Source organism: Solanum stenotomum, chromosome 12 (genome assembly GCF_019186545.1).
Source record: "Solanum stenotomum isolate F172 chromosome 12, ASM1918654v1, whole genome shotgun sequence".
In the NCBI taxonomy this organism is placed as follows: Eukaryota; Viridiplantae; Streptophyta; class Magnoliopsida; order Solanales; family Solanaceae; genus Solanum; species Solanum stenotomum.
In genome coordinates this window covers 42,196,488-42,215,989 of record NC_064293.1, presented here as the reverse complement: position 1 = coordinate 42,215,989, position 19,502 = coordinate 42,196,488, and the positions used below count along the sequence as shown (strand labels likewise).

Here is a 19,502-nt window from a genome sequence, read left to right as displayed (position 1 = left end):
ATTGCCTAATTTGGCTAATTCACTCACTTACACAAATAAATGGATAATGCAATATCTTTTGCGAGAAAATATGCACTAAAAAGAAAGGTACAAAAAGAATATCATGTTCCCATAAAATTAAAGTACATAGATCACGTACTAACATCTCATACACAAATAAATATTATCAACTTAAATGTGCTAAAGTACTACGATAATAAAAATGAGATCTTATATAATAATAATTAATATCAATTTTGAATTGCTTCTCGAAATTGTTTGAGTCATAACTCAAAAATGATCTCAAATTGCATTTTCCTCACGCGAAACAAATATGAAACAGAATAATAGAAAATCAGTTCAACCAACAAGTTGCTACGATATAGTTGATATAAAAATAGAATTATTTTTGTAATGAATAAAATTTAGTGCTAATTTTTTTTAAAAATAATTCTAAAAGTGAAAAGTAAGTTAAAAAATAAATTATAAGTTATTTTTAAATATTGGATTTGATTTTTCGTTATCATATACTGATTTCATAAAGTGATTTTTTTTTTTTAAAAAAGGGAATAATTTTCATGGTAATATAGTACTAATACCATTGTAGTAATTTCTTCCCACCGGCAGATTTATTTTACTTAAAAATAAAAAAAAATAAAAAAGGCGTTTGCTAGATTAAACAATTTAGCGAAGTGACTTTCCAAATCACATTGTCCTAAAAAAAAAACCAAAAAACTTCCAAATCACATCAAAAGACAGGTGCAAACAATAAGGGAACTGGGGAGAACTCAATTGAAAGTTTTGGACGAAGAAATGTTATAGAGCAATTCATCGGAATCTGTACAGCGACGAGTGCTTACAACGCCGGTGGATATTTTCTGGTGGTTTCCTAATCTCCGTTTTCGCGTACAGGCATTGCTTATTCGGCTACTCGTGTTCCACTTCCATAGAAAGCAAGCTTCTACTGGCAAGGTATGAACTCCTAACTATAGACATAGCAATAAACCTAGCTATAATCACAATCACTTGTAATTTCTGCTGATTAATTAGTCGTTACAGTGTTGTGATAAAATACAATAAACTGTATTAGCAGNTCAAATTGCATTTTCCTCACGCCAAACAAATATGAAACAAAATAATAGAAAATCAGTTCAACCAACAAGTTGCTACGATATAGTTGATATAAAAATAGAATTATTTTTGTAATGAATAGAATTTAGTGCTAATTTTTTTAAAAAAATAATTCTAAAAGTGAAAAGTAAGTTAAAAAATAAATTATAAGTTATTTTTAAATATTGGATTTGATTTTTTTGTTATCATATACTGATTTCATAAAGTGAAAATTATTATTTTTTTAAAAAGGGAATAATTTTCATGGTAATATAGTAATACCATTGTAATAATTTCTTCCCACTGGCAGATTTATTTTACTTAAAAATAAAATGGCGTTTACTAGATTAAATAATTTAGCGAAGTGACTTTCAAAATCACATTGTCCAAAAAAAAAAAAAAAAAAAAAAATAAAATTCCAAATCACATCAAAAGACAGGTGCAAACAATAAGGGAACTGGGGAGAACTCAATTGAAAGTTTTGGACGAAGAAATGTTATAGAGCAATTCATCGGAATCTGTACAGCGACGAGTGCTTACAACGCCGGTGGATATTTTCTGGTGGTTTCCTTATCTCCGTTTTCGCGTACAGGCATTGCTAATTCGGCTACTCGTGTTCCACTTCCATAGAAAGCAACCTTCTACTGGCAAGGTATGAACTCCTAACTATAGACATAGCAATAAACCTAGCTATAATCACAATCACTTGTAATTTCCGCTGATTAATTAGTCGTTACAGTGTTGTGATAAAATACAATAAACTGTATTAGCAGGACCGCCGTGTATTCGGCGAGATGAGGAGCCTAAAAAAATGCTCTGGTGAAGATGTGGCGTATCATTTGCTAATCACAGTAGTAGCAGGTGATATATTAGTATATGAGGAAGCATCCTCTGGAATTACTTTATGTCTTTATACTGACGAATTTGGAACTTTTTAATCTAATTCTATCCTTTCATATTCTCTCAGCTGTATTGTTGCAAGCAATCGGAGCTTTTTCAGTTGCCACACCAAATACTGGTTGCTATGCTCTGGACAACTCCAGCCACATTCATGATTTTGTATCCTTTGAAACTCTTGCTTGTCGAATCATTAAGAAGGGGCACAAAATTGCAAAATTGACTATTTTCAGTGTGAAAGTCTAAGTTCACCTTATAATGTTACTTACCATGAGCCATATTTCAGTCTGCTGGAAGTTTGCAATTTTCTTATATTTCTTATTCTGAGAAATGGAATCTCCTTTAATAAATCACCATGATGGTGCCACAATACTTGCAAACTTATTATACGTTGTATTTTTTATCAGTCTCGATATCTGAATGCTTAAAACTGGTCATATTTTTGGAGGTACATGTTGATCAATAGAGTTGATGTTTCTTAACCTGTGTCCCAGAGTAGTTGGATTGGACAACCATTTGAGTATGAGGGGAAGGGGAAGGTGATGTCTGATTTGATATATGAGCTACTATGTCCACCAATAGTTTTGGTTATGTGCAAAATGTAATGCTCGTGAGTTGTGTAATGTAGGATGCTGACTTGGTGGTTCGATTTTGCAAAGATGTTGAGTCTAGATCGCAAGCGGTAATGCATTTAATGAAATTCTCATTTGTTTATTCATTTATATATAACTAGCAGCGTATTTGCCCTTCCATTTTTCTCTCTCTTTTTGATGAAAAATGTTCTCTCTGACTCTTACAAACTTCTTATCTAGTAATCCGCAACTAGCTTCTTCCCTGCTTGTCATCTTTGCATCCCTAACCTGATGCATAAAAGACATCCTTCAGGAACTCATAGGTAATTAGATTTATAGCTATTGAGCATGCTAGTTGGTACTGATAATGGCATTTGTAATATCTAGTCACTTTAAAGAAAAATAAAGAGCAACAAAATTAAGTATGTTAGCTCTATACTCCACATATTTGTTTGAGCTTACTTTTGCATTTGCAATATACATGGTCATTTAAAATGCAGACTCATAGTGGGAATCTCAAAAAGTGATTTGAGGATTGCATTCTGCTGGCAATAGACAGGGTTTAGTATTTTCTTTTTTATTTTTTGATAAATGGTAGGGTTTAGGAGTACATATAAGTCACACTTAATGAATGAAAAATGCTAAATTAAGTTTACATAAACACTAGTTTAGGAAGGTAAAGGTTTGAAGCCAGTTTCTGGAAGGTGTGGAATAGGTTATTAAATGTTGAAATGAGTGAGCTGCCTTGCCTTAAAAATTATATTGGTTAGAAAGATGACATTCTTATGTATGTATATTTAGGTTTGCAAAATGTACCTTCATGTGTAGTCCTAATTCTTCTTTATGGGCTATGCATGTAGGAATATCTTATTGACAGACGGTAGGGAGACTCAAGCCTCCTTACCTGCTTTATGATATTGAATTAAGTGAACCACCTTATTCAAAAGTTTAACATGTTAGAGATGAGATACTTCTATTTATATATGACCTAATGAATAAAATAGATTCCAACTTCCACACTTTTTGCGAGTCGGTCCCCCCTACGTAGAATTGTCCAATTTTAGCACATCTACTTGTTGAAACTCCACAAAATAAACACCTCTGACACCTGACTATGCTTATGCGGCATCAAAGTGGCTGACCAGGCTTAAGGGGTGTGTGAAACACTCATTTAAGTAGCATGGATGTGGTGGAGACTTGTGATGTTTATTCCGAATGATGAGAAACCTTGTTTTCTTCCTAGTTTCCTCCGTGTGTCTTTCTTTCGATTTTTCTTCCACTTACTTTTATCCATGGTTGTGATGAATATTTTCTTAAGCTGGCACCTCTGAAGTGCCCAAGAGTAGAAATTAACTGCCTATTAAGAAATTGATGAACAAAGAAAAACTGCATTTGCTTGCGAGTGCCAAGTGGAAGTGGGGAAAATAATTCTTTCTTTTTACATCTGTTAGCGGAACTTCTAGATTGTTAGAAAGACCGAGCTGTTATACTAAGAAAATGTCTACTTAATTGAAATGTCCATAATATACTCTTGTAATTCTGATTCCTTATGCAATAAAGAGCGACCTTGAACTGCAGGGATATGTGGACTATGGCAGATTTGATAAAATCAACTATTTTCGTGCTGGGTCAGGACATGTCAGCTTTGTTCAGGTGAGCTTTTGAACTATTGGTGCATTTTAATCTTATACTGGAGAAACTTAAAGATTCATGCATGTTTCTGCAAGAGAGTGATACCTGTTAGTGCAATAGGGAAGTAAAAGATATTCTCTTTGTTCTCTTGACTGGCTCTTCCCCCCTCCTCCAATGGATTCAGACAGGCTTAAATGGACAAACATGGACAATGAGGTTCATATAACAACTCCACTTGCTTGGAATTGAGGCGTAGTTGTTGTTCTCTTGGCTGGCTGCATGATGTAGCCAATAGTAATTGACATAGGCTACACTCTACAACGATGTGTGGCATGTGTTCTTCTCTTTTGCTATGTGATATTTGAAACCTCATGAAGCAAAGACACTGTAGTGATTCATGTAGATGGTTGTTTCTTGGTTCGCGGCAGCTGTTTACTACATAAACTGGAAATGACACTTACTAAGATGATCTGAGGAAAGATCGATTCACTTAAGGGAAAAATTAATGGGAGGTTATGTGGAGGGATTGTTTACTGACTTGTTAGCTGTAGGTTATTCGTAGAGTTAGTGAACATGTTTATACATACTAGTAATTGGTAGAAGCAAGCACTTTTAACTTGGATAGCTTTGCACTTCAATTTGTGAAGTATGTGCGTCAAGTCGCGTCAATCCGCTCCTCAGATGCACCAATTCCTTGCTTCATATTGTTGTGTACCCTACTTTTTAATTCCAATCTCATCTGCAAAGCTAATATTAATTTGCATTGTTTCTATTGTCCCCAAGGAATATTTCAATGGGGACCTGATGAATTGTGAGCAAAGTTATGATAAGATGGGCCGAACAGCTAAGGTTTGAATGATCTCTCTCGCTTACTATAAATATGAAACATTTTCTACTTTGTATTTTCAAGAAATCAAATTATAGATCCTCTGAAAAGATAGAAGTGTTGTACTGGGCCCTGTACAATTATCACATTTCAATATTTGGTGTCCATATACTGAACTCCAACACAGTTAGATTGAATCTCTCACTTTCTGGATTAATAGGTTAATATCATATGTGGAAACTGTCCTCATGGACAATGCAAAGGTATGTAAACCTTTCATTTGACTAGTAAGACAACTTGTTAATTTCAGATTTATGAAATAGCCTCACTAAACTACATATTTTCCAAGTCAGTGTCTTTGATTTATCTCTAATATACCTCTGAACCACTCAACCGTTTCTGAATATATAGATCTAAGATGGCATTATAGAAATGAAGCCTGGGGGTATTCATCAAATAAAATAAAAAGAACAAACATGAAGCCTGGGGTCAGCTAAGAGAAACATAATTGTGGTATCACATATTAATGCACAAAATTTGCTTAGCCGAAAAGATTGCACAAAGTATTGCAAGTGTTATGAACAACCTTGGACAATTTCATTTTTGGTGGCTCATATATGTGTGACTTATCCAGTGAATGTCCAGTGTCTATTGCAGTTAAGTGTGATCATTATTAGCTGTTGACCGATTTGTATTTCCTAAATACCCATTTTAGATTTTCCCATGGCTCTTCATGTGGGGGAAATTTTTCATGTTCCTCCTGTTGACAGTGTGAGGTGGTTCATGGAATTGAGTCATGAGGTTGATCTACACGTAACAAGTGCTAATTGGAGAATCTACCAGAGTTATGTTGGTTATTGAGGTGTCCAGGATGGGTTATCGGGGTATGCAAGAACAAAGCCAATCACCCTTGTAACTGAGTACATAACTCATTGAGGTGGACACACTGAATTGGTGAAGAGGCAAATGTCTTATCCTTGGTGCATTGGTACATTGTGTTCATATAGACAATGTCATTTGAGTGGTTCCTGAATCAGGCGAGGACCAGCATACTGTTAATTTTGGTTTCAATTCTGGGGATGTGATAAAAGCAGTAGGTCTTTTCTTGCTTAATAGTATGAGGGTTGCTAGCAGTGCTCGGGTCTGAAGTTCATCTTTAAATCTGAAGTGCATTATTGGACTAAATTTGTCAGTCATGTATCTTTCTCCCTGGTTTCTGTGTCTTCTTTACCTCACTACTAAACTTTGAAAGCTAATTTTTTTGAATGGAAATTTATTCTGGCGGCATAGGTAGTGATTTTACTGCAATTTAATGTATTAACTGAACTACTTCGCAGAAAAGGGTTAAGTGTTACAAGATGCTGGGTCCTTAAATCTTTTTAAAAATTTGACTCAGGAATCCACTATCACCTCTTTGTTCAACAATGATGTGGGATTTGGAATTGTGGGCGGGAGTCTGTTATTGAATGCATCATTGTCTGTCATGCTAACTTTTTAGTGAAATTCAATTCCTCAGGTGGACTTGGATGCATCTGCAATGTTGAATATGAGTCTGCTTGTAGGTATTTTCCCCATCATTCAGCTGATATGCAATATGTTTTCACCACCCACCCAAAAAAAAAAGAAAAAAAAAGAGAGAGAAACTGCATCTGAGGTGAGGTCTGAAAGATTGGAAAGTTATACTCTCTTCATTCCTTTGTATAACTGTATTTTACTGCCCTCATAGTTTTGAATATTAATGTGACATACATTACATTAGTGATATTGGAAAAAATATTAAAGTAATTATTGAAAAGTTAAACCCTGTTTGGATTGGCCTATTTTAAGTACTTTTAAGCACTTTTTTAGTGTTTGGGTAAATTAAAACAATGCTAATAAGCACTTGATTTTATGCTAAAATGATAAAAATAAGTCAAAAGCCAATCCAAACAAGCTCTTAGTTTGATAGAGAAATCATCACCATAAAGTTTAAAATTTGATAAATTCGTTCTTGAAAGTTGAGGAATTATGTCTTGGAACATTTCAAAATGGAATGAGTGCCATATAAAATCAAACAGATGGAGTATATATTTGAAGTTGGGGGTACATTCCCTTTCCAGGCCCTTGCAAACAGAACTACTTAAGATTAACACTATTATCATGTTTTTTTCAAAATGGTAACAATATATCATCAGCATTAAGGGAATGATAGCCACCCTATTTACAATTTCAAAACAGTGTTGTTACTATTATCATGTTTCCTTTAAGCTGAATTACTCCCTCCGTCCAACAATAGTTGTCCACTATACTATTTTGGGATGTCCAACAATACTTGTCCACTTTATGAAATCAATGGATAATTTTGCACTTAGTTCCTAATTTACCCTTATCATTAATTATAGTCATTTCCCTATTACACTTTTCATGACATTAAAATTACCCTTCTATTTATAGTTTCTTAAGAAGTGTGCAAAGTCAATAGTGAACAACTATTGTTGGACATAGGGTGTTCTTTATTAGATGCATGTGCTCCCACTTCCCAGGCAACTGGGAGTGGGGTGAGCATGAAGTGGGTTCACAACTCTTATGGGTTGCTGTAATTGGGTAGTGTATTTCTCGGAGGATGGCATATTTTCTTGTCCAAGTTGCTCCAATGTACTTTTGGCAGTTCTTAATATGTCTCTTCAATATTTTGTTATAAAAAGTTTGTAACTCGAAGTATATTTCATTCTGTTTGTAAATCCTTATGTTTTGTTCTAATAGAAGACATAATTCATATTAATAAAATTGACTTTAAGTGTATTGTGACTAAGACTAAGGGATTTCTTCTTGTAAAAGTTACTCTACTTTAATAACCTCTTGAGCTTTACTGCAATTTGTACGATCAAGTTAAGAGAACATCTCTTGCAATGCTCCATATATTTGCAGCCCAACCTACCCATTTACTCATTGTCATTAAATTTCATTAAGCTCATATTATGAAGTTTAGAATTATTTCTCTGATGTCTTTAAACCATGTATTCGTGACATGATATGAGGGCAAAGTTGACCAGCGAGGGTAATTGAAAAGGTTTGATTATTGGGGAAGAGTTACATAAAATAATGTGGATTCCATGATGACATCACTAAATGTAGGGGTTTTAAAAATGCATGATTCTACTTCAATTTCGAACTTGTCTAGCTATATGTCTAATATGACTTTTGGACAGAACTGTCGTCGAACTTGCCGTTCCATGTGAGAAACCAGGTCTGCGGGTCTTTGAAGGTTTCACTGTTGGTTTTCATCCACGGTCATGGGAAATTGTAAGGGAAACATTTCTTCTTTCACACAGTACCTTCAAACTGTCACACGTGGCTTATGGTCTGGAGGCCCTTGCTTGTGAATTCACAGGTTTACAATGGCTTGACTCAATTGGGCTATGAAAAAGCTCACAAGGAATTCAGGTAATGAGAATTATCTCATTACTTATAACTATCATATACATACATACATATATATATATACACACACACACACTTTCTTTAACTAGAATCCTGCCTTCATTTATTCATTATTTGCTGAATAGTAACTGCTCAATTTGTCAGATTGGACCCATTTTTTTTTTTATGACAAGGGAAACCCGCAGCCACTACCCTTTGGGTGCGCACAGGGTAAAACCCCCGCTCCTATGCAATAGCTCGCAAACCACATAGGAGAGGTAACCTGCACTAGGCAAACCTGGTGCGACGAGCTCGACCCAGAAGGCAAACCCCTTGCTTTCACTAGCAAGGGGTTTCGAACTTGAGACCTCCAATATGGAAGTCCCAAGTCCAAACCACTGGGCACCCCGAAGGGTCATTTTTATTCTTTTATTACTTAAAATTCAAAAAGTTAGGTTATCTTTGGATTTGGGTCCACTTTATGTTAACAACTGTAATTTCTTAACTATACGCTTAAACTCCATGTGTATTCAAGCTAAGACGATCAAAAGGAGACACTGATATTATTACTATTGTTGTTGCTTCTGTTTATTTGTTTTTAAAGAATTTTTTCTTTGTACTTATCTTGATCTTATGCTGCTTAAATCTTCAAATAAATCAATTGTATCTTTATTTTTCTAGTTCTGACACTCCACCTAGGTAGGGCTATATGGTTACTCCTGCATTTTATCTAGGAATGTATTTGTGCTTTATTCTTGAGGTTGATTCTGTAACAGGATAGATCCTGCCAGACATAAGATGTTGAATTGGATAGAAATGCTGGCTGAAATGAAAGGCATACACACATATGCTGNCCCCCCCCCACCCCCCCAAAAAAAAAAGGGGGGAAAATTGAAACAAAGAAATCTAGTTTTAGCTGGCCATATTTTGTCACGTGTCCAAATCTGCTTTCCTTTAATTTGATGTTTGGGTACTCTTTGCTGTAAAATATCATTTGCCTCTTCATGATTCCACAGAGATGCTTTGCATTTATTTAGGAATGTCCTTTGGTTCAGGTGCCAAGCAATACCCTGGAGAGGACTGGTCGTCATCCTAGTCTTTTTGTTGGTCAACTTTGCCAACAGTTTACCACTGCCTGTTTTATACTTGTCCTGTTCTTGCAGGATGGAGACATCCCATGTTTTATCATAAGCCGCGTAGCTACAGCAGTTGTTATCATATCAGTCTAAAATGCATGAAATTATTTCAATTGATTCTTCATTGTTCTCTTGTAGCTTCAACACTGCACAAACTCGTGTAGCCCTTTATATGACCGCGATTGCTTCGGTTTCAGGTTCTGTGCAGAAACCATTAGTAAAGGTGCTTAAACTTTTTATCATGCATTTTATTATTTTTGTGCTTGAATGTTATTCACTTGGAAATCACTGATTTCCTCTTTCATGCCCCTCTCCATATACATGTTAGGTTTCTCCGGAGCTAGGATTAAAGGTCACATTATCTGGTTCAGCAGCAACTGGGGGATCACCAACAACTTTGTCACCAACATCATTACTGATTGACTGGAGATGTATAATGACTTGACAATTCTGCTTATAAGACTGTTTTGGGAGATATTTCTTGTTTCTCTATTATATTATCTTTTGGCGCAACTTTGTTCCTCAATTGCTGATTGTATTTTCAGGTGATGTTGCTCGTGATAACCCTTATGAAGTTGAGGTCACCATTCCTATAGAAAACTATGACCCTGTTCAGTTCACCCTCACAAAGATGTGTGGTAAGTGCAATCTGGCCTTTATTCAACTTCACTTGTATGTGTGCCAGTTATACTCCTTCCGTTTCATTTTATGTGTTTTAGTATGATTTTTGGAATATGAAGAAGACTTTTGAATCAACGGTCTTAATTAAAGTTGTATATAACATACAAAAAATATCCTTTGAATCTTGTGGTGTTAAAGATGTCTTGTCATTCCTACAACGGAATGTCATTAGGGGTAAAATGAGGATGTTGGAATTAAAAAATCAAGTAAATATAGAAATTAGAAAGAGACATTCTTCTTGAAGCAGACTTAAAAGGAAAGTAGGATACATACATCGAAACGGAGAGAGTATACGCTTCTCATTGATGAGCATACATTATGCTCATAGAGCAAGGCATGTTTGAGTCTTTTGACAATGTGTGTCTATGATATCAATCAACTAACAAGCAAAGCAAAAGCTTTAAAACAAAAGGGAAAAAATAATGTGGTTTAGCCTCTTAGCTAACCATCTACAGCCCTCCCCTGTCCTTATCCACCTTTTCCGCCATATGAGAATCTATTGGTAGAGATATTTTACTGTGCCGGGGGGGGGGGGGGGGGGNGACACCTTAGTAGTGTGTTTCAGCGGAGTGAATATCTGGTGTTAGGGATGGTTTTGCGCAATATGAATTACGTAGTTCTAGCAATGCTATGTCTTTTCTACCTGGTGCACTACTATTCTGAGTGTTTGTTCCATTTAAATCATGATAATGGAATGAAATTTCTGCAGAATATCAGCAAAGCGATGGTGGAGGTGCTACAGGAGGATGGGCCATATTTGGAGTATTATCGTGCATGTATGTCATGTTCCTTTTCAGCCTTTTATTTTCACGTTGAAATGTCTGAGTGAGTTCTTGTGGATTTTATGCAGCTTTACATCATATGTTTTGCTGCAGCATAACTGGTTATTTTGCTTAGGAAGTTGTTGATTCTGTAGTTGAAATTTATATTTTTAGTAGTGTTTGTATATTCAGATGCTGCTCTTGGTCATCTTGTGTAGCATCATATAAATATGACATATTGTGTGGAACAGAGTATTAGTTGCCTCAACACTATTCTGCTGTGGAGGGTTCATTTACAAGACACGAGTGTATAATCAGGTAGGTTTACTATTCATGCTTTTTGCTGTATGCTATCCTTTCTCTTTTTGTCCAGCTCTGTTTTCAATTGTATTATTCTTTTGCAACATTTACTAATTCATTAAATCTCATTTTTACAGCGTGGGCTTGATGCATTGCCTGGAGTGACACTTTTATCTGCATGTTTGGAAACTGTAAGTCTACCTACTTGGAAGTTTTAACTTCTTGGATGGTGTGGAAGGCTTTGGGTGAGCTATCAATGCATTGCCAAAATCATGGGAGCTGAGGGGTATATGCTAAGGGGAAATGTTATTTTGAGCATGCTGTGAAAATCATGGGAGCCGAACTGGTTTAATGTGCTGATTTGATCTCTTTAGCACGTTCTAACACTGCACTTTTGGAACTGAAAAATAGGTAAGCGGGGTAGGCCATGGCTATTCACGACCAGATGATGTCAATAATCCATTTGCAAATCAAGCTTCATGGGAGCGTCAACCTGCTTCTACTCAAGCAACAGGGAGAACTAGTGAAGTTAGGTACGGATCAATCTGAGTCCTGTTTGTTTCTAAATGGAAGAGCTTTTCCACGTCCCAGGTCTAGTGTACCAGGTTATAAAAATGTGCACAAGACGGATCTGTCCTTGGAAGCAGCTGATATTTGGTGCTCTGCTTCTGCATACAAAACGTTGCTTAAGCCTTCTCATTTTTGTGGCGGTAAAGATTGAGAAACCATGAATTTTTTTGAAAACTCTGATAGATCAGCAATTTTGGTATTAATTCCCATCCGTGAAGCATACTGTACAATTTAAGATACTTGGAAATGCTGGCCGAGTGGCCGTCATGCTACCTGTAACAGCTTTTATTTTAAGCTGCCAACAGATTCCTCTCTGTACGTGGGACTTGAAATTTTAATGATTACTTTGTTAGTGGTGGTGCTCACGCAGATTATTATGCGGGAATGCTGTGAACTTGAAAGATTATGATTAATTGGTATGGTACTATGCATACATACTTATGAAACACTTGCTGCTTTTTGACACTCTTGTTGAGTTGACAAGATTAATGACAATAATGTTTCGCATCCAAGAGCTTAACACGAGAGTCAGATTCCTGTGACACCACTTCAAGTCAATCGTCTGCTTTATCTTTTTAAGTAAAAATAATCATACCATCAAAGTTGTCAATAGACTATATTGCTTATTCTAGACTTCTAGTATGTTGCTGCGTCTTTTCACATCCGGATAAGTCTCAACATTTACCAAACCACCATAACAAATATCCAATTTAGTGAGTCGAATATAATTAAAAATAACATTCTATGGGGTTGTTTGGTAGAGGGTATCATCAAAAATAATGTATGCATTAACTTTGTGTATGAGTAATACCTTATTCGATACATTTTTTCATTACACCATTGTGTATTAAGGTGTGTATTACTAATATCATGAATTTCTAGATATTAGTAATGCAAGAGGTTTTAATGCACACATTAACATGGTTAATTAAAGACTCCATTGCTCCTAAATTATTATTTTTTACAGCTTTTCCATCATAATTGTGAATGGTATCTTTGTAAATAAATATTTTTATGTAATATATGCTATTCTAAATACACCAAATCAAACAATGCATAAGAAATAATTTATGTTTAATTAATGCAAGCATTAATAATACATTCTATTTAGCATTATTCTTATATGCTATAGCAAACGAACCCTAAAAGAGGTGGAACTCCCCATTCCCTCTGATGCGTGCGGAGAATCAAGACTCCCAAGTTCAATTTTTGGGTTTTCTAAAGTTTATTCACCTTGCTTTAAGAAGGTCTTACTTGCAACTATGTCAAAAGAGAATATAATACAATTCGTTAATTGAGACAGCCAATCTGCTTGAACCCTTTTGTCCTCAATGTGTTAAAGAACAAATTTGGCATAAAAATTATTCTGTATATGTTTGAAAAAGTAGAGGAGCAGTTCTCCTAACATTTTTATTTTTAATCATTTCATTAGACCAATCAGATTTACCTAATATTCGCTTTATCCAGTTATTGGCCACCTTCCTTACTTCTGTAATGCATGAGAGCAGACAGAGACCAAGTTACCCTAGTCCTCAGTACTACTATATTTTAATAAACGGCGATTTTCCATTTATATTTTTTTCTAAGAAATTGTCAATAGCGTAGCTTAAAGTACATAACAAAAAAATAAAAAAAATTTCTTTGTTTGACCATCTTGATTAAGATTTAGGTGAATGCAATAAAATTTAGCTGAAAAAGTTGACTATATCATCTAGTAAATAGTATTCAAAACAAGTAAGTTATATACGTTGGTAAATCTAATATAAAATTATACTAGTGAAATTCAAAACTTCCTCGTGAAATTGCGAAGAGGAAAAACAAAAAGGTATCTTGATGAGATCATACATGTTTAATATATAAAACCAAAAAGAAAAGAAGAGGAATTAAGAAATGGCGTGTGTAAATAGGAGCTGGAGCAATTGAAGTCAAATAATAATATTGTGGAGGTCCTCTTTTGTCAACAAAGCAGGTGGATTCTGTCCCACTTTTATCAACTCTTTTTGTTATATAGCCATGTTTATCATCTTTGCATCCCTTGAACCCAAAGCAATCAATTAAGCTGTGTGTGGGGTTGACTAGATCAAGTCATTATTTAGCGCTTAAATAATTTTATAACTTAAATTTCTCTAAAACTTTTCTCGATGGCATGACTGAAACAATTAAATAAAAAATCTGGATTTTGGGTAGGAGAGGACTAAGCCAATTCATGTATATTAAATATTAAATATATATTATTGATTTACAGAAGAACCTTGAATATTTTCTCCTAAAAATCATTTGATTAACAAACCTGGATTATTTTATTCACTTAAAGTTTGGATATCAACTACGCCCTCTATACCATATTAGTTGATCATTTTTCATTTTGTACGATGCTTAAGAAATCATAAATAAGAAGATAATTTACTAAATCACCCTTAATTAAACAACTTTGTGACAATTTTGTTAAGATAATATATTCATATCAATTATTGTTTGTTAAGAAGTGTGCAAAGTTTAAAGTGGACAAGTAAAAGTGAATGGAGAGAGTAATTTACAATGTTAAAAAATATTGCCAAGTCAACAATTAGTAAGATAAGTAGTCATAATCAACTTCATGTCATGCATTACAATTGAATTGATGTTGCAACATTTACAGTAGCTGGTGAAGGTGTTTTTACTATCATGGACCAGATCAATCATCATACTTGTTAAAACACAAGTTTGCATCAATTGGTAAATAATGCAGAAATTAATATACTTATCCCAACTAAAAAGTTACCAACTCCATTTATTTCCGACTCTTCTTCCATTGAACACACTATATATACTAGTGAAACTCCATTCAATTTCATCACAGCGAGTTAGCCTTCTTCAATATTTTATCTTGTTTCTACAACAAGTCCTTAGAACTTAAGTTCAAGATGGCACAGTCTACAAGCTTCTTCGTTCTCGTAGCTCTCCTTGCTTTTGCACCAATTTGTTTCTCTTTTAAGAGTGACAATGATAACCTATACCCGCAATACTATTACAAATCATGCCCACAAGCACAAGAAATTGTCAAGTCTGTTGTTGCCAAGGCTGTTGCCAAAGAAGCCCGAATGGCTGCTTCGTTGCTGAGGCTCCATTTCCATGACTGCTTTGTCAAGGTAAAACATCTCTCTGTTACTACATATTTGTCACTTTGTATTATAACAATGCACACTAGTACACAACTGAAAATTACTTTTGCTATGAACAAAATATAGAGATATGTGCCATAAAAAGTTGATAGGCTAGCTAATCATTTTTCTTACTATGCTTTGTAGGGGTGTGACGCGTCTTTGCTTCTGGACAGCAGGGGAAGCATAGTAACTGAAAAGAGATCAAACCCCAACAGGAACTCAGCTCGTGGATTTGATGTCATTGATGATATTAAATCTGCACTTGAGAAAGAATGCCCACAAACTGTCTCTTGTGCTGATATCTTGGCACTTGCTGCAAGGGACTCCACTGTTTTGGTAAGTAGTGATCAGTGTCACATAAATTAAAGTTGATCACTCACACTACTTCTCTAGGAGGGGCGAAACAGAGCTAATTTTATTTTGTTTTTTTAGGCTGGTGGACCAAACTGGGAGGTTCCATTGGGAAGAAGAGACTCCAGAAGTGCCAGTTTAAGTGGCTCCAACAATGACATTCCTGCTCCAAACAACACATTCAACACCATTCTCACTAAATTCAAGAGGCAGGGGCTTGATCTTGTTGACCTTGTCGCGTTATCTGGTAAAAGTTACTCCCTTTAATTTCTTTGTTACTACATAGTTATTCACATGTTTGAAATCTTAGTTAACATCGATGTATTATTATGCAGGGAGCCACACAATTGGAAATTCAAGATGTGTCAGCTTCAGGCAAAGGCTCTACAACCAGTCAGGAAACAGTAAACCAGACACTACTCTGGATGAATCATATGCTGCCCAATTGCGCAATAGATGCCCAAAATCTGGTGGTGACCAAAACTTATTCTTCTTGGACTTTATTTCCCCAACAAAATTTGATAACAGCTACTTCAAGCTCTTGTTGGCTTCAAAGGGTCTGTTGAACTCTGATCAAGTTCTTACTACTAAGAGTGAAGAATCATTAGCGTTGGTGAAGCAATATGCAGAGAACAATGCCCTTTTCTTCGACCACTTCGCCAAGTCTATGGTTAAGATGGGAAACATTTCTCCCTTGACAGGTTCCAGTGGAGAAATCAGGAAGACATGCAGGAAGATCAACTCGTCTTAAGTTGTTTTGTTATGTATCTTTCCATTAATCTTCTTTATTGTTGTTTTGTTATCTATCTTTCCCCTGTTCTTTTTACATTCTTCATTTTTCGTCCTTGAGATCACATCGCTTGTTCCATCTGTTTTTAATAATGAATCTATATTCTATACCATTGTGGATCTTATTTTTAGTAGCTTTCACACTTCATTTTAACACTTCATGACAAAGTAAATTAACTGAAACCAAGAAAAGAAGCTACACATATTACATAGAATATTATGCAATATAGTACAACAATTTAATACCTTCAGATAAAATTACATTAAATACTATACTATTGATTAAGAGAATATTCGCTCTCGGATTTTCAACTAATCATATCATATCATATTATCTAATTCATTCTCTCAATCAATATTTTCTCAACTAAATATGTCAGTTAATATCTCGAAAAGGATTTATTAAGTAAAGTCATTGAACTTTATTTTGTATCAATAAAATTACTTAGCTTAAGTTTTATATCAATAAAATCACTTAACTAAATTTATCATTAAAAAATTGATATAACAAATTAAATTATTTTTTATACCATGTAAATATGAAATTCATAAATAAATAAAATTAAAGAAAACTCATAAAAAAAATTACGGAAAACTTAATTAGGGAAAACCATATTATGGTATTAGCAAGAATCATGTACCGGTTTAAAGATGATGTATGTACATAAACATAAACAGGTGGTATATATTTGTGTGATGCATGCGAAGAAAATAAACTTACAAATGTTTAAGCACTGAGAATATAACTTAAATGGTGGTCCCAAAACCGGGTATCTTGATAAAAGACATAGACAGTTCGTTGATCATCCTATACCGCATTAAATAATTCTCCTCATGCGACTAAAATCAGTTTTTTCCAAGCATAAATCTTATTCTGTTCATGTTTGAAAATAGTGGCGAAGCAGTACTCCTAACCTTTTTTGCCTGAATATATTTTTGTCCATTCATTGGACCAAATTTGGATTCACCTAATATTCACATTCACTTATCCATTTGTAGGTTAGCTTGCTGTGCTTATGTAACGCATGAGAACATACATACAACAAATTATACTAGTCATAGGCTCATATCATTTTAGTCTAATTGTTTGACATAATAATATTTTTTGGCCTATTTAGACCATATGTTTAAGATTTCCAACTTTGATATGTTTTACTACAAGCTAACTGATAACTCCATGAATGGAGATTAAGACTTGGAGAATTTACAGAGCATTTGAAAGAAGAAGAAGGAAGAAGATTGTATTAATGTCTTGATGCAGTGAATCTGTACATACATGCTTTTATATACTACCCTCACTATGAATGAATACAAAATATCTCTAACAAACTTTGTAACTAACTATTGTCATGTCATCAGCTAGTAACTAACTTTTGGAAGCTTCTAACTAACATAACCATAAGCTTTGTTATTTCTGCATTTGCTAACACTCCCCCTCAAGCTTATGGTTGAAATATATTTTTCATTCCAAGATTGCTTAGTAATAGATGGTGTTGTCCTTGTCCAAGACTCTTTGTGAGTAGATCAACAAGTTGATGCTTGGTGTTAATATATTTTGTCTCCAGTATTCCTTGACAAATTCTTTCTCTTACAAAGTGACAGTCTATGTCTATGTGTTTTGTACGCTCATGAAAGATAGGATTAGCTGCTATTTGTATTGCTGCTTTGCTATCACATACCATTTTTACTGGTACGGTTATATTGACTCCCAACTCTTTGTATAAGCCTATCAACCAGGTTATTTTAGCTGCACATGTAGCCATGCTCCTGAATTCTGCCTCAGCTGAACTTTTTGACACAGTCCCTTGCTTCTTAGACTTCCATGATATTAATCCTCCTCCAAACTTCACTAAATACCCTGTAACTGATTTTCTTGTTTCAAGACATGCCCCCCAGTCAGAGTCACAATAAGTTGTTAGCTGTGTAGTTTGTTCTGCTGGCATTAGTAATCCTAGACCAGGTGTTTCTTTGATGTATTTTACTGCTCTTAATGCTGCCTCCATATGCGACTCCTTAGGACAATGCATGAACTGGCTAAGAACTTGTGCAGTAAAAGCAAGATCAGGCCTAGTCATAGTCAAATAGAGAAGCTTTCCTACCAACTTTTGATACATTGCAAGATTAGCAAGTGGTTTATCATGATCAGGACTTGAACCAGTCACATGCTCATCATATTGAATTGATGTGAGTCTTTTGTTCAGCTCCAAAGGTGTATGAACTGGCTTTGCTCCTCCTAGGCCAGTTTCAGACAGCAACTCCAAAGCATATTTCCTCTGTGTCATCAGGATGCCCTTGTTTGATCTAGAAAACTCAATGCCTAAGAAGAATTTTAATTCCCCTAGGTCCTTCATTTTGAACTTCTTTTGAATTTCCTGTCTTGTATTACATAGAAGTTGGTGGTTGCTTCCAGTGACTAGAAGATCATCTACATACACCAATATCACCACAATATCATTCCCACTTTGCTGTGTGAATAGAGAGTAGTCATAATGACTTTGTTTGAACCCCATCTGGACTAGTGCCTCAGTTAACTTCATGTTCCATTGTCTAGGTGCTTGTTTCAAGCCATACAATGACTTGTGGAGTTTGCAGACCTTGTGACTCTCCCCCTGTCGAGCAAAACCACAGGGAATGTCTATGTAGACCTCTTCGTGTAAATCACCATTCAAGAAAGCATTGTGGACATCCATCTGATATATATACCAGCCTTTGGAAGCAGCCAAAGCAACCACAAACCTAACAGTCACCATCTTTGCCACAGGGCTAAAAGTCTCACCATAATCAAGCTCTTCTTATTGACTAAAACCTCTAGCCACAAGTTTGGCTTTGTACCTTTCAACCTGCCCAGAAGCTAAGTACTTAATTTTATATATCTATTTGCAGTTAATAGGCCTTTTACTAGGTGGTAGATCCACTATACTCCAAGTCTGATTGCTTTCCAGAGCATCAAGCTCTGCTTGCATAGCATGTCTCCATTTAGGATCATTAGCAGCTTTTTTAAATGAACTAGGTTCAGAAACAACTGAGTAAGCACTCAAGGCCATTCTATATGTCGAAGACAAGTGGTTGTAGGACATGTGATCTGCTAGTGAATAAGAACATGCAGTAGACTTAGGCTTAGAAACAAAGTCCTGCAGCCATAGAGGGGGCTTTGTGGACCTTGTTGACCTTCTAGGAAGCACCTCAGTAGGTGGAGGGATCACCCTAGTAGACTTAGGTGAGGCTGGTCGAGCACAATCAATAGAGGAAGATGGTGGAGATAAAACAACTGGAGGTGGAACATGAGAGACATAGTCCATAATTGGAAACATAACATTAGGTGAGGCTTGGAGATGTCTGTAAGGAAACAAATCTTC

At 35.3% G+C, this 19,502-nt stretch overlaps 2 protein-coding genes across 5 annotated transcripts; both read left to right on the top strand.

Moving 5' to 3' along the window:
- Nucleotides 1-709: 709 nt before the first annotated feature.
- Nucleotides 710-12,184, top strand: LOC125849546 (uncharacterized). Of its 4 annotated transcripts, none has more exons than XM_049529637.1 (18): nt 710-951; nt 1,860-1,950; nt 2,057-2,148; nt 2,481-2,525; nt 2,615-2,668; nt 4,137-4,211; nt 4,974-5,039; nt 5,237-5,279; nt 6,533-6,578; nt 8,205-8,298; nt 8,387-8,439; nt 9,690-9,774; nt 9,880-9,982; nt 10,097-10,189; nt 10,942-11,008; nt 11,245-11,311; nt 11,431-11,484; nt 11,705-12,184. In XM_049529637.1, the coding sequence occupies exons 2-18, from the start codon at nt 1,884-1,886 to the stop codon at nt 11,840-11,842; spliced, it is 1,242 nt and encodes a 413-aa protein (XP_049385594.1). In that variant the 5' UTR covers nt 710-951; nt 1,860-1,883; the 3' UTR covers nt 11,843-12,184. The 4 variants fall into 4 exon arrangements, with proteins under 4 accessions (XP_049385594.1, XP_049385593.1, XP_049385595.1 ...); XM_049529636.1 differs by having other exon boundaries at nt 711-951; nt 1,863-1,950; XM_049529638.1 differs by lacking the exon at nt 710-951 and adding an exon at nt 1,498-1,741 and having other exon boundaries at nt 1,863-1,950.
- A 2,506-nt stretch (nt 12,185-14,690) lies between these two features.
- On the top strand, nt 14,691-16,259 carry LOC125849551 (peroxidase 72-like). The gene is made up of 4 exons (XM_049529644.1): nt 14,691-14,991; nt 15,151-15,342; nt 15,439-15,604; nt 15,693-16,259. Exons 1-4 carry the CDS (start codon nt 14,767-14,769, stop codon nt 16,106-16,108), a joined length of 999 nt encoding a protein of 332 aa, XP_049385601.1. The 5' UTR covers nt 14,691-14,766; the 3' UTR covers nt 16,109-16,259.
- Nucleotides 16,260-19,502: the final 3,243 nt, after the last annotated feature.

Coding starts and splice junctions, on each gene's coding strand:
- LOC125849546 (XM_049529637.1), top strand. CDS start 1,884: ATGAGGAGCCTAAAAAAATGCTCTGGTGAAGATGTGGCGTATCATTTG. Junction 2,669..4,136: donor TTGAGTCTAGATCGCAAGCG/GTAATGCATTTA, acceptor CTTGAACTGCAG/GGATATGTGGACTATGGCAG. Junction 8,440..9,689: donor AAAGCTCACAAGGAATTCAG/GTAATGAGAATT, acceptor GTTCTCTTGTAG/CTTCAACACTGCACAAACTC.
- LOC125849551 (XM_049529644.1), top strand. CDS start 14,767: ATGGCACAGTCTACAAGCTTCTTCGTTCTCGTAGCTCTCCTTGCTTTT. Junction 14,992..15,150: donor TCCATGACTGCTTTGTCAAG/GTAAAACATCTC, acceptor TATGCTTTGTAG/GGGTGTGACGCGTCTTTGCT. Junction 15,605..15,692: donor TGACCTTGTCGCGTTATCTG/GTAAAAGTTACT, acceptor ATTATTATGCAG/GGAGCCACACAATTGGAAAT.